Here is a 15053-nt window from a genome sequence, read left to right as displayed (position 1 = left end):
AATCCACTCTCCTCATTGATTCACATACATGTGTCTTCCTTCCTCCTCTATCTGCTTAGAAAAAGTCCCTTCTAATAGAAATGCATCCAGACAAGGTATAATCTGTCAAGAGAGAATGAGCATGCTCAATGAGGGAATATAGAGTAGTGTCAAATATACAGTTATGATTAGGGTAGCCCAAGAGTACCAAGGATGTCACTTGTATGTAACTAACTGGCCCAAATGGACTGATAAAACCAAAATGCTTTTCTTATCTCCCATCATCAAAAGGTTCAGTATTGCAGGGATTGGAACTTTCAGTTACAGCCTTCAGTACCAAGTGTGCTGCACCGCTTCATCATTGTGCTTCAAGTGTTATGGCATAGCTTCTAGCAAAGGGACAACTGAAATCAAACCAGGTCCAATTCACTGGCTTCTTTTGTTGGCACATGCATGCTAAAATAAACTAGGCTTTGTTTGTCCAACATCCATCCATATAACTAATGACCAATACTCCCAATCTAATATTCATATGAACAACTGCAGAAGAACCTGCTGCATCAGGCCAATAGCCCATGCAGTCCAGCATCCTGTTCTCACAGTGGCCAACCAGACGTCCGTAGGGTATCTTCAAGCAGGACCCAAGCACAAGAACACTTTCTGCTCCTGTAGTTTCCAGCAACCGGGATTTAGAAGCTTTACTACCTCTGGCTATGGAGACAGAGCACAGCCATGGTGCCTAGTAACCATTGATAGTCCTGCCCTATATATCACCCACTTAAACCATTATTTGCCTTATCCAGCAATTTGACAATTGTTTAAACAATGAACAGAAATTCATGAAAGCCACCCCCATCACTAACAGGAATAGCTAAACAATCAGAGTCCTATATAATTGAGAATAATTGAGCCTCATTCATTTCCTACAATGCCCTAGCTTAAAGGTTACAACATATGTGTGTGCGTGTGTGTGTGTGTGTGAGTGAATGTTTGTCCCAATCTGAAACAATAATCCCTGGATACAGATTGAGAACTGATTCAGGCATGTCAAGAATCTGGAAGGCACTCGAGCAAATACACGAGTATAGGATTGGAGACCTTCCAGTTATTATTATTTGTCACCATATTGCCTGAAATTGCACTGTATGAAGCAGTCCTAACAACAGCTAAAAACATTAGTTTATTAGTTCTCCAACCTTACTCTTATGCACAGCCAGCCCAAGAACTACTACACACAGGGCTCAAATCACAGACTGACAAGGTTGCTAATAAAAGCACGGCAGCGCTGCTGGTTTAGCACCGTATTACAGAAAACTTTGTACATTACAGCTTTGTACAAACTTTGTACATTTGTACAACAAGGCATTGACACTGAAGCAAGAGTGATTGTGCTAGCTCAAGAACACAGCATAATTCAGCGCAAGGCAACTAACCCATAGGCAGTTCACCAGTTGAGGGCAGAAAAGATGCATTTTGCCTTCTTCCTACTATACACATCCCCACACCTTTCCCATTATATCCTTACACTGTTCACATGTTCAGACAGTATTTCTATCTTGGGGCTGGGGGGAGAGCTTTAGCAGCTTCAGTTGCATTAAACTCTGTATATTATACTAAGTTTAAATTGAATGCCGGACTTAGATAATTGTGGTAGCTGTATTAGGAGATCAATATCAATCAATCAGCTAGAGAATCATAGAATCATAGAGTTGGAAGAGACCACAAGGGCCATCCAGTCCAACCCCCTGCCAAGCAGGAAACACCATCAAAGCATTCCTGACAGATGGCTGTCAAGCTTCTGCTTAAAGACCTCCAAAGAAGGAGACTCCACCACACTCCTTGGCAGCAAATTCCACTGCCAAACAGCTCTTACTGTCAGGAAGTTCTTCCTAATGTTTAGGTGGAATCTTCTTTCTTGTAGTTTGAATCCATTGCTCCGTGTCCGCTTCTCTGGAGCAGCAGAAAACAACCTTTCTCCCTCTATATGGCATCCTTTAGTATGAACACAAAAGTTAACCATGAACACGGCCACCATTAAAGTCTATAATTTGGAAATATTTTATTTTATTTTAAAATCTCTAATAGGATATTAGGACACTAATCTCTTTGCTGCAATGACCCTTTTACCCCAGAATGATACACAAGAACAAGTTTTGTAAAAAATGGTTTTATCAGTTCCATTTTTGTATAAAACACATGGGAGAAACCTAGCCAATCAACACACAAATTGCTGCCACGTAACAAGGTACTTTTGTGTCAAACTTTGAATCTAAAGAACATACAAATGTTTTAAGTCTACAGTCAATTGTCTATGCTCTTCCATTTAACTATTTTTTTAAAAAAATTCCACATATCCCCATATTTCTTCTGTCCCAGTTACAGTACAATGACAGGGAGGAAGAGGGCTGTTTAAAACTCCTCTCTATGCAGTTTTCTGCTGCCCCTTCTTTCCAATCAGAGACTTGTGGATGTGAGGAATTACACCTATAAAGAGAATAATGGATTAGAACTGAAGAATACACAATAGTTCAGCACTCATATCAATACATGCTCAAATAACTTATTATGCTAACTCTGTTAGAACTATGCTTACCAAACCCTTCAAAAAAAACCACTTGAACACACAAAGAGGCGAACTGGGATGCAGCTCTGTAGCTGTATTAGATCGAATGTTGACTCAAGGCCTAATTTTCTTGTTACAAAAACAACTAAATGGTGCCATACAGGGTGAGTTACTCTGGGGTGAGTGAGGAGTGGGGAGAAGGAGGGAATAATCTAGATTGTGTTCTTCAAGTTAGGTTCCCTCATGTTACCAAGATGTATGTGAAGATTTACTGAGACATACTGAGAAGCAGAACTGTATTCCCTGGCCTGGTTTGGAGCCTCAATTAAAGAGTTATAAATGATTGGGGAGGAGTGCTTAGAATGCTCACCAAAAAAAACAGATGGTGCAAAACACAGTTTACAGGAGACCTACTCTATACCAGATTCACCTAGTACAGTAGTTATGATGAAATACAAGAACTCATCACTATCAAAGCTACTACTAAGTCAGCAAACTAAAAACTATACTAATAAGTACCCATTTGGTTCATACAGTGGTAAGAACTTGTCACGGCAGTACATGCAACTACAACGTAAATCAACTGTGTAACATTCTGCCAAGCAAAATAAGCAGTTTTCCAAACACCCTGACATAATCAGAAATCCATGTAAAAAGAGTATCACGATTCTACTCATCACTTGGCAAACTGCTTATCTTTAACATCCTGCAGAGTAGTTAAAGGGATACTTTTAAGTTCAGCCACCCTGTCTCCAAATATACTTTTCATATCCAAGCTTTCCAGAAGCTCTAATACAGGGTCCCCAAACTAAGGCCCGGGGGTCGGATGCGGCCCAATTGCCTTCTAAATCCGGCCTGCGGGCGGTCCGGGAATCAGCATGTTTTTACATGAGTAGAATGTGTCCTTTTATTTAAAATGCATCTCTGGGTTATTTGTGGGGCATAGGAATTCATTCTTATTTTTTTCACAATATAGTCCGCCCCCCCCCACAAGGTCTGAGGAACAGTGCTGAAAAAGTTTGCTAACCCCTGCTCTAATACTACATACCTCCACCAGCAATGGTAGCTTTAATAAGGGAATCCAATTCCTCATCACCACGAATAGCAAGCTGCAAATGACGAGGAGTGATACGTTTTACCTTGAGATCCTTGGAGGCATTACCTGCCAATTCCAAAACCTGTTGGAAGAAACAGAGCTTTGTATGCCAACCTCCTAGGAAAATACTGAACAGTGAAATACTGAAAATACTCAAAACTAAGTTACAAACTGCAACACAGACTACTTTTTTCATACATTTAGTAGATTCAAGGCAACAGCCCAGGTACCTAAAACTAAATTTTATATAAAAATGTAAAAAGGGCATGTTTGTGTGTCCGGACCTTTCTCCGAAACCGCTGGACCGATTGCGTTCAAATTTGGGGACAACATCCCAAGTGCCAATATGTGAGTGTGGGTGAGGGGAGGAGGCGGTGGGATAGGTCATGGGTCGGGACAGGGTGGGGGCAGTCACAGGGATCAGCCACAGCAACACGTGGCCGGGCCAGCTAGTCTACTAATATTCCTTTAAGATGATCCAGCAGGCTCAGCCGTATTCCCTTGCCTCAGATGACTTTAGTGGGAACTATTTCTCTTCTTGATGAGGGAAGGTCAAGGATGAGGGCAGCAGTGCTGCCTGAATAATCTTGAGCCTCATGGGGCAAAAGATTCCTTCACTGCAAGGGGTTGGACTAGATGACCCTCATGGTCCCTTCCAACCCTACAATTCTATGGTTATGACTCCACATAATTCAGTACCCGCTTTAAGAGCCTTTGGGGGCTATAAAGTAGGACCAGTATTCTAAACAAATAAGTCAGTTTAAGCTGGGGTGGGGGACATCAGTTCCAGATAGAGATCTGGCCCTTGCCATTCTTCCCGGGCCATACCCCTCATAGGCCTGGTTTTGTACCTCAAGTGCTTTTGCCTGACTGGAATATGCCCTTGAATTCTGATACTGTAATGCTTCTTTTTTGTCTAGATGAAGAAGGGTGTCTCAGCATGTAAAATTTACATTATTTGCACAACACACTTTTGTCTGGCCCTCACCCACCACTGGCATAGAACTCAGAAGGTTGCTCTTGAGCTGAAAAGGGTTCCCCACCCCTAGCTGCACGTTTCCCCCCCCCCCCCAATGGTAGTGAGCTTTTCCCATAAAACGTTTTGCTTTCATATTCAGGATACAAATGTATCAAGTGTTCAGAACTGCAAATAACCTCTGGGTCAGATTCTGCCTTTACCTAAAACGCACAAGTTCATTTTATTATCTCTCTCTCTCTCTCTCACACACACACCCTACACCTATTCCTCACAGTGTTCTAATGTGTGTCATATTTCTTCCCACCCCACCCCAGGAATATGTTAGATGGGAAGTAAACAACTAAATTAAAAGTGTAGGCCAAGAAAGCAATTCTTTTTTTCTGGATTTAGCAGAAACACATACTCACCCCAAACTCAACCACGCAAAAAACTAAGCCAGAGATAAAACATAATCAATACAGTATGTTAACCATTAAAGCTCTTGCAGAATTATTTGATCTGGGCAGCTAAAACACAGGTTTTTAAAGAGAGCAGGAGCAGCTAGGTTATGCTACTCTGGAGGTTCCTGCCAGGCTCCACAGACCAATCTATTACCTGGGCCTTTGATTACATTCAGATAATGTACTAACAAGATCAATTTCCAGAACCTACCTCAGCAGTGAGGTATTCGAGAATTGCAGCACTGTACACAGCAGCAGTAGCACCAACTCGTCCATGGCTTGTGGTGCGAGTCTTCAAGTGTCTATGGATACGACCCACTGGGAACTGAAAGCACAAGGACCTGTTCAGCATACATGGTCAAAGTCAACACTGCTCTTCCAAAGGTAATTAATTCTGACATCTGGTTCAGAGAGAGGGGGGGTGCATTTAATACAGGCACCTCATCTAATAGAACTAGAGTCAGGATTTGAGTTAGTTTTGTTTTTTAACAAACTGGTCATCAAATGCCAAGTCACACACAGTTCTTGCACTGCATTATCTCAAACTGGAAATGGGAGGGAGTGATGTGGTCTGTGTTGCAGTTCAAGCTGGGTTTCACAGGCCAAACTGCCCAGCACCAGGCTTCTTGACAATGCTTGCAAACCAGTACAGTGGTGCCTTGCAAGACAAATTTAATTTTGCCCATAGGAACGCATTAATTAAATTTCAATGCATTCCTATGGGAAACCGCGATTCGCAAGACGAAGTTTTCGCAAAACAAATTCGTCTTGCGAGTCACTATCAGATCGCAAGACACATTCATCTTGTGAAAAATTCATCTTGCAGGGCATTCGTCTTGCGAGGTACCACTGTACTGAGCTCCATGAGGTCATTCATAAATGTAAAAACAATTTTTCAGCATTAGAAAGTAAGCTGTGTGTCTTATTCTTAAGGCAGTGTAAAAGCTTCCACAGTGTATATAGCATTATATTCTTAACTTAATAAAATTCTAAAGAAGTGCATTGGGCAAGCATTCAAATAATTGGCAAAGGCTAAGGAAAACGAAGTCCCTGCAGCTGACCAATCAGACACACTATTATTTTCCTCAATACAAGAAGCTTAACTTCTCCTTAAATAAACACGTGACTAAACAAAAAACAGATTTTTGCCAAGTGGGAAGAGACAAGACAGAAGAGTTGCCTCTTCTGGTTGAAGAGGCAGGAAAAAATGATAACTTCCTCACAGGGAAGGGTGCTTATTTGCCAAAGCCATAGGAAGCACATGGACAAGTCAAACAAGTCAAAAATTTAGGATTATAAAAAGAGTCAAAATGGCAAACAAGCTGGAGAAGGGAAAACATGATTTAAACAAACTGGCAAAACATGACCAAAAAGATGATGGCTCCCAAGAGCTCACTTAGCATTTTACAAAGCTAGACTCAATTGGTTCCCATGCCCTCCAAATGAGATATTGGTGGGTTAGATCTTGCTTCTAACAAGATTTTTAGTAAGTGAACAAGATTTCCACATATCAGTCAGGAACAATAAGACATTTTGAACTGAAACAGCAGCTCTAATGAGAGATTCTCATGGATGGCAGAATCTCTAGCTATTATTTAAGGCTGGGACTGCCAAAACTCAGGTGTCTAATGTTGTGCAGGTTGTCACCAGGTTTCTACTTCGGGTTAAGTTCGCTTCAGTTTGAGTACTCTGCGGATCCGTCTGGAACGGATTAATCCACTTTCCATTACTTTCAGTGGGAAAGTTCGCTTCAGTTTATGAACACTTCAGTTTAAGTACTCCGCGAACCGTCTGGAACAGATTAATCCACTTTCCATTACTTTCAATGGGAAAGTTCGCTTCAGTTTATGAACAGACTTCCGGAACCAATTGTGTTCATAAACCGAGGTACCACTGTATCTTGTATTGTTACTGATACTTAGATGCATTCTATGAAACCATTTGCCAAAACTGAGCTTCTCAAACGATTTCTGTCTGAATAATACAGTATTGCAATAATACACTATCAAGTATCAAGAATGAAATAAATAATAGCAAAAATAATAATACAGTCATACCTCGGGTTGTGAATGCTGCAGGTTATGTGTTTTCAGGTTGTGCTCCGCGCCGAACCTAGAAGTACCGGAATGGGTTACTTCCGGGTTTCGGCGCTCGTGTACACGCAAAAATGCAAAATGGCATGTGCAGAAGCGCTGAATCGCGTCATGCGCATGTGCAGCACAGCACTGCAGGTTGCGGACGCTCCTCCCACATGGATCACGTTCACAACCCGAGGTATGACTGTACTGCCTTTCATCCAAGGTTCACAGCGCAGTTTATAATATTAAAACACAAAAATGTGAAAGTGGGTCCCATGTTCCTGGTTGGGAGTCTAAGGTGGGTCTTGGGTCTGGACTGGTTGAAGATTGCTAGTACAGTATACATCAGGGGTCCCCAGACTTACCGGCGTTTGGGCCGGTTCCCACCGCGCCGATCGCGCGACGGGCCGGAGGACGGGGGAGCGCGCGCCTGTGCGGGCGGGCGGGCGAGTGCGCGCCCGTGCGCATGGGTGCTTACTGCCGCGGCGGCGCACTTCCAGGGTGGAAAAAGCGCCAAAAATCCGTTGTGCGCATGCGTATGGGCCTCCCCCGACCCCGAAGTGCACCAGAAATGACCTCTTCTGGGTCGGGAGAGGCCCGTACGCATGCGCACAAGGATTTTCGGCGCTTTTTTCCCGACCTGGAAGAGCGCTGCCGCGCTGCGCGTCGTAAGAGCGGGCGGCGTCGCGGGCCGGATTGGCAGGCCAATTGGGCCGCATCCGGCCCCCGGGCCGTAGTTTGGGGACCCCTGGTATACATCATACGGTAGCTATTACAATAAATGAACTTACCTGAAGTCCAGCTCTTTGTGAGCGAGACACTGCCTTTGCCTTAGCCTTTCCACTGTCCTTGCCAGCCTTGCCTCCAGCCTAAATAAGAAATAAAAACATGAACTAGATCTACTGCTGAACATGTCAGCTGAAAGGAGAAGAGCTTCTAAATCTTATCACCACTGTTGATAATACATGGTTGTTGGGGTAAAAAATGTAATTATAGGTCTCCTATAAATTCAAAACATGCAGTCTTGATGGAATACTTAGAATGCAATTTTGTTCTTCAGTTCACTCTCTGTTAAAAGAAGTGCAAGAGGGCAACAGTAATTTAAAAGAACCCAAAGACTCTAAATTGCTTTTAAATATGCCAATATGAAGAGTATACAAGCTATTGGGCCACAATTCTAAGCATACTTTAAATACATTTTTAACTACCGGTAAATCTAATTAGGGCTACAATCCTAGATTATTTACGGTAATTTATTTTGGGGGGATTTTTATACAATCCTTTACCAAATGGTAAGAGGTGATTTACAAATCTAAAATTTTATACATGCCTAATATTAAAAATAAAAATGAACCAGCAGCTATTTTCTACATGCAAGATCATATGAAGACATGTTCATGTGAACAAATGATGCATGGATACAACTTGCAGTGGCCAGCATTATTACGATAGTCCCAGAAGTGCTATTGTAATTATAAGAATGACAGCTATTGGCTGTATCTACATGAAGCCTAGTTCACAGAGAAAGCACATTCAAATGCATAAGAAGGATCATGTAAAGCTGTTAAGTGGTTTGCAAACACAGGTGTGAACAGGCCGATATGGAGTTTTTCATTTTAATACATCCCAGTGGTGTGGGACGGAAAATTTTCTAGAAAGTTTTCTGTTTTAAAAATTCATTAGAATAGTAACAAAGTGTAGTTGCCAACTACAAATACTATTAAGTAAGTCTGGCAGTTTCAAAGTTTGCTTTGTTTACCAAATGCAAGTGAAATAAACATGCTCAATTAGCTGTCTCTCTGGGACATCAGATTTTTTTTAATGCAAACTACACTGATTTCGTATTCACATATTTTCTAGGATGTTTCAAATCCTAAAAACAACCATAAATGTTTTATATTATACACACTTTTCAGGATTAAAAACATTGCTCACCAACAAGCTGACTTCAGTTGTGTGCTATAATACTCAAATCAAATTAAGTTTGCAGAGATCTTCTGGGAATCCTGAAAGCTAGAAACTCTCTTTTCACAAGCTGAACCAATAGCTACATTCCTAAGCACTTGCCCGGGAAAAAGGTCTACTGAACACTTAAAAGACTTACTTCTGAATAAAAATACATAGGATTACACTTTAAAATATCCAGGTTTTTATTATGTTTCTGCAGACCACACAAGTGCCAAGAGGAGTATAGAGTTGCATTCATGAACTTCAGTCACCTAGAAAATTTTTGGCAACATATACATTGAATTAAAAAAAGTAAGGAAAGTGAATAATTTAGACTACTTGGTTTTGACCCTATATTTTAAGGAATGTTAATAATCTGGGCATTTTATAATGCAAAACTCTAGTGCCAACAAGAGAACATATGGCCTACACAATAGTTAACTTAATAGTGTTCATGCCAGACCCATTTATCCAGATAGTAATCAAAGGAGAAAAGCTTTGACAGGACCAAGTGAAGCTTTACATGCAATGAATCAGAAACTACAGTGGTACCTCGCAAGACGAAATGAATTCGTTCCGCAAGTCGTGTCGTATTGCGAAAACGTCGCCTTGCGAGGCACCACTGTTTTTCTACTGTATATCCACTAGGTGGTGCTGTGGCTTTAGAAAAAAAATCGTCTTACGAAGCACAGCCATATAAAACTTCGTTTTGCGAGGTACCACTGTATATGTCAAATACACTGCCAGTGATGTACTTAAAAACCACAAGGTATAAAAGTCAACCTGATCCTACAAATATGCTTTAACTGCTGCACTGTAAATAGGGCCCCCCCATTAGCTAATGAAGGGTGTCACTGACCACCAACAGGCTTTAAAGGGTTATCACAAGCTCTGTAAGGAAGAAATGGGTGAGAACCATATATTTTCTCCACCTTTGGCAACACATCTGTGCTGGTACCACAGCAGGAGCAATGATGGATGTGGACTTTTGGGACCCTAACACCCAAGTTATGTACTGATAAGCCAATTAAGAGACTTAATAGATAATCTAACTGAAAACACATATATATCATTAGCAAAGGAAATTATTTTTATCTACTTTATTGAAGAAGGAAAAGTGGTACAGATGCCAAATGATAATACCAGAGATATTTTATCATATTTACTCAAAGGTAATGCGCACTTTTTTTACCAAACTATGTTCCAAAATTTAGGGTGTGCATGAGATTTGATGGCATATTTACATTCACCACCAAATACTTTTTTTGTTTCAAGGTTTTGAAAATTGAAGTGAGCATTAGATTTGATGGCACATTAGATTCATGTAAATATAGTAAAAGGGCCCCTGACCATCAGGTCCTGTCGTGTCCGACTCTGGGGTTGCGGCGCTCATCTCGCACTATACGCCGAGGGAACCGGCGTTTGTCCACAGACAGCTTCCGGGTCATGTGGCCAGCATGACAAAGCTGCTTCTGGCGAATCAGAGCAGCGCATGGAAATGCCGTTTACCTTCCCACTAGAGCGGTCCCTATTTATCTACTTGCACTTTGATGTGCTTTCGAACTGCTAGGTGCGCAGGAGCTGGGACCGAGAAACGGGAGCTCACCCCGTTGCAGGGATTCGAACCGCCGACCTTCGATCAGCAAGCCCTAGACTCTGTGGTTTAACCCACAGCGCCACCTGGGTCCCATGTAAATATAGTACCTTACTGTAACTAGCTGTAACTAGCCTGTGCTGACTTAAGTGCTACTGAAACTTATGAACATGTGATTTAAGACTATTTTATTCAATAATCATTTCAAATTAGCTCCGTGTCAGGTTGAACAACCCTACACCAAGAAACACACTTGTTTCAATGGGGCATATTCACAACCTGAGACAAATAGCTATTCAAAAGCTATTGACACAGCATTGAGATGCTCACATATGGCATAAGCCAGGGGATTAGGAACTTGTTGCCCTCCAGATGTTGTTGGACTCCCAATTCCCACCTCCCTGATCATTGGTTATATTGACTGAGGCTGTTGGGAGCCGACAGAGAGGCTGCTCATTCCTGACAATCGCTTGTGTGCAACCCTCAGATATGGGTAGGTGTTGCATGTAAACACCTGCACATATTGAGAACCTTGCCTACTGTTTGGCCATTTTAACTGCAGTTAATGTCTTGCTGCTCGCTTGTCTCCAAACTTTAAAAAAATAAAATAAATAAATAAGCTGTATATTTTATATCCATATTTCCCAAGACTTCTCAAACTGAATTTGAATTTTCTGCTGAGTCAAAATGCATCTTGTACAAGCAAAGCTATGTGTTAGTTAGGGGATGTGTAAGATAAGGGATATCTTAACAGGCTTACCTGGAACTAAATTATCACCAGATTAAACCTTATTAAGTTCCTGGTTTTTAAACCCCTGGTGTTGGTTTCACTTCTCACTGTTTTACTATTTTTATACTGTCTGTATTGGACCATTTAATTTAATTTATTTTTAAACTGTATTAAACATGTTTAGTCAAAAGGCAGAGTACAAAATGTTTTAAATATATCTTACAGTTTGCTCAAAGACTGACTTTACTATTAGTTTATAGCTTTTTAAAGAAAAATGAAACCCAATTACGTAATAAAAGCGAGGCTCGATGTGTTATAAAACCTTTTGCCAATTATCAGTCCTGTCACATTATATTCAGCGGTTGAATTAACCATTTACCCAGTCACACCAGCTACACCAAAAAAGATGAGCCCTGTATTCTATGGTAGTAGGAAGATAAGATCTTAGATCAGACTGTCAGTACTAAGCCTGTTTAGTCCAAACTGCCCGAGTTCAAGGCAATGCTCCCTATGAGCTATGCTTAAGATAATATTTATGAGACAAAAACAGTCAACACAGCTAGAATCTTACCTGATATTCCTCTAAGGACACAATGCTAACTCCATGCAGACAGTACATTAACAAAACCTGCTCATTTCTGCAAGTAATTTCTTTGGAATTTAGAATGCTTGATTACTGCAGATTTGTAAAGTAAGATTGAAATATATTAAGTCATTTCCAAGTGATATAGAACTGATCAGAATGAATAATAATTGCCAAATCTGCCAGAAAAACCTTTAAGCCAGGCACCCCCAGACTTCGGCCCTCCAGATGTTTTGGACTACAATTCCCATCTTCCCCAACCACTGGTCCTGTTAGCTAGGGATCATGGAAGTTGTAGGCCAAAACATCTGGAGGGCCACAGTTTGGGGATGCCTGCTTTAAGCTCTACATGCATAGCTTTTAAACCAGACAGGCAAACTTCAGTGCCACCTTATTGGGACAGTCTCTACCTTAGGTTTATTATGCAAATAACTCTGATTAAAATGTTTGAATGCATAGATAACAGATCAAGTCACTTGCAGCCAAAGCAAGAAGTGATAACTCTTTACCTATGAACCTGCTCATTGGAAGTTATCACACCATTAAGTAAAATGCTTAACAAAACTCCTGCTTGGAAAACTAAAACCTTAAAGTAGAATTGCAACCACATCAGCAGCGAAACTTAAAATTATTCTTTAGCCTGTGGGAAGTGTCAACTGCCCATTTGTAGTCCAATCCTATGTGGGTTTATAAAAATTAAGTCCCACTGAGACCAACTAGACCTAGCGCCAATTAAACAGCCCTAAAGATGGTTTAGATGGGCGTTAAGTCCCCTGCAACCAGTAGGATTTGCTTTTACGTAAACATGCATAGGCTCACGCTGCATTGGAAGGCAGCACACATAGCTGCCAAGTTTTCCCTTTTCTCGCGAGGAAGCCTATTCAGCATAAGGGAAAATCCCTGTAAAAAAGGGATAACTTGGCAGCTATGAGCACATCTTCAGACGTCATTCGCCTATAACCCCGTTGACTTGGGGGGAGGAGCAGAAAGGCCACTTCCCGAAGTGGCAGGCAGGGGCTCCAGCGCGCCAGGCTGTCACATCGAGAGCCGCTTCTGGCGGGACCCGTCAGACTCAAGCTGAAGCCCGCGTGAGGAAATAAATCCGGAGCGCCTGACGTTTACACAGCATTACGTTGCTAGGAAATCTCTTCCCAGATGTGCCTTAGACAGGCGAGGAAGTGGTGACGAGCCGGCCTGGTGGCACCGCTTGGCAGCTGCCATCTAGCACCTCCAATTGCCTGGAGAAGCGACGAGGCCCTTCGGCCTGTCAGTGTGACCCACGGCCAGGGCCCTCTGGCAGGTCTGGAACGGGAGAAGCCCGCCCCGTTTGTGAAGATGGCACATGCTCCACAAGATTCCTCTCTGACCCAGAGCCAGGATTTACACGTGACACAAGGCAGACCCCGGTTTCCCACCAAGCGCGCACATCCCTGACCCTGGAAGTTGCTGTGCCCGGCTCTCAGATCTAGCCGCCACCAAGAGTATCCACCCGAGTCTCGCGTCACACGCGTTCACACCTTTATTAGACACAAACACACACACACACACACACACACACACACAAACAAACAAACAAAAACACCACCACCAGAAAAGAAGAAACACTCCGAAGCTTGAAGAGCCCCCGACGGAGGCGGGGCTTCCAAGGCGCCTCGTAAAATAAAGGCAGGCAGCAGCGTCATCCCTCACTTCCCCCCCACCAGCCCTTACCAACGGGGGTTCCAGGTCACGCGTCCCTGCCCCATGACACGCGAAGGTTTGCTGAGCCTCAGTATCCCAACTCCAGGACGCCTCAGGAGGAGCCGGGAGCGCAACTTGCTCGGGTCCTTCCCCGCCCCGACACCCTTCCCTTAGCGCCGGCGTTGGAAATAAGTCGGAACCCCGCAAGGTCTTCCTGCGTGGGGGTCCAGAGCTATTTCCCCACAAGGTTCGCTTCACCCTGCCCCGCGTCCTTATTTTTCTTCTCCGCTCACCATGGTTCCGTCGCTGCCCTGTGAGAACCGGTCCCGATTCCGAGCTAGAGCCGCCTCAGAAAGTCGACAGACAATAACCCGCCTGAGCGCGAGGAGGGAGCCTGGCCTGCCGCGGCTACCGCGAACCAATCAGGGCAAGCCATACTAGTTTGAACCTCCCGCCTTGACCAATCCAATTACTGCTTCTTACTTCCTCGCGCAAGCTCCGCCCCGCAGTCCGTTTAACGGCTGTTTTTTTTTTTTTTACAATCATCAACCACCCACCCCCCTCTTCCTTTGCACACGGCACGTAGAGAGCGAAGGGGGCGGAACAAGGCGTCGCTCCGCGTAGGAGGGATGAGTGTGGAGTGACTACCCTTTTGACCAGTAAACGACAAAAGCGGTCGTACAGGAGGCGGTATCAACTGAGTAACAGCACTTTGAACCAATCGGAAAGAAGGAGAGTTTCCCGCCCATATTGTCTCCCCCTCCCCTGCTTGTTTGTTTGCGCGGAGAGAGAGAAATGGAGATGGCGGCCTGCGCGGGGGAGGGGGGTGTTGTTTCCCTCATATTCGAAGAGAGCGCTCGGTGGGTCTCCAGCCTGCCCAACTCATAAAGTCTCGCCATTAAGACAATCGCGCCTTCTGCGTATTTCGTCTGAAAACGGAGGACATCAGGAGGAGGCGCTTCCACTTTCCCCACGCCAAAAACTGCACAAACAAGGCGAAAACGTTCCCCTGACGCAGGAGGGAGATCGCTCGGGCTCCTTGCAGAGCCCCTCGTAACGGTCTCTATTGTAGGCCGCCCTGCGATCCTTGGTTGGATGAAGGGCATAGTAGAAATATAATAGCAGCAGCAGTAGCTCTCCCTGCCGCGCATTCTTCCATGGAAGGAAGCCCCGCCAAGGTCCTTCTGAGGAAGCGTGGCTCTCTTTGCGCCCATCGCCTCCGGCGCGGCCCGATTCGGCTTTACTCAGGTGGTAGCATCAAGTGAGAGAGACTTACTCCCAGGTAAATGCGCAACGCATTGCATCCTTGCTACCCTACTCTTATATACATACACATGCTTAGTGGGGCATCCTGTGAGCTGAAAAAGTATCTGGTCGTTTTATT

At 43.5% G+C, this 15053-nt stretch overlaps 1 protein-coding gene across 1 annotated transcript; it reads right to left on the bottom strand.

Annotated features, from left to right (window-relative positions):
- Positions 1–2130: 2130 nt before the first annotated feature.
- Positions 2131–14022, bottom strand: H2AZ2 (H2A.Z variant histone 2). The gene is made up of 5 exons (XM_035120127.3): positions 13963–14022; positions 7927–8004; positions 5269–5382; positions 3591–3720; positions 2131–2463 (listed from the first exon to the last, which is right to left on the bottom strand). The coding sequence occupies exons 1-5, from the start codon at positions 13963–13965 to the stop codon at positions 2402–2404; spliced, it is 387 nt and encodes a 128-aa protein (XP_034976018.1). The 5' UTR covers positions 13966–14022; the 3' UTR covers positions 2131–2401.
- Positions 14023–15053: the final 1031 nt, after the last annotated feature.

Source organism: Zootoca vivipara, chromosome 6 (assembly GCF_965207765.1).
Source record: "Zootoca vivipara chromosome 6, rZooViv2.hap1.1, whole genome shotgun sequence".
Lineage (NCBI taxonomy): Eukaryota > Metazoa > Chordata > Lepidosauria > Squamata > Lacertidae > Zootoca > Zootoca vivipara.
The sequence above is the reverse complement of the archived record's forward strand: the minus strand, read 5'-3'. Positions and strand labels throughout refer to the sequence as shown.

What these genes read in the sequence shown, in the direction of transcription:
- H2AZ2 (XM_035120127.3), bottom strand. An exon ending in CACAAAGAGCTGGACTTCAG is followed by an intron (nt 5,383 to 7,926) that starts GTAAGTTCATTT and finishes TTGTGCTTTCAG; the next exon opens with TTCCCAGTGGGTCGTATCCA. An exon ending in TCGAATACCTCACTGCTGAG is followed by an intron (nt 3,721 to 5,268) that starts GTAGGTTCTGGA and finishes TTCTTCCAACAG; the next exon opens with GTTTTGGAATTGGCAGGTAA.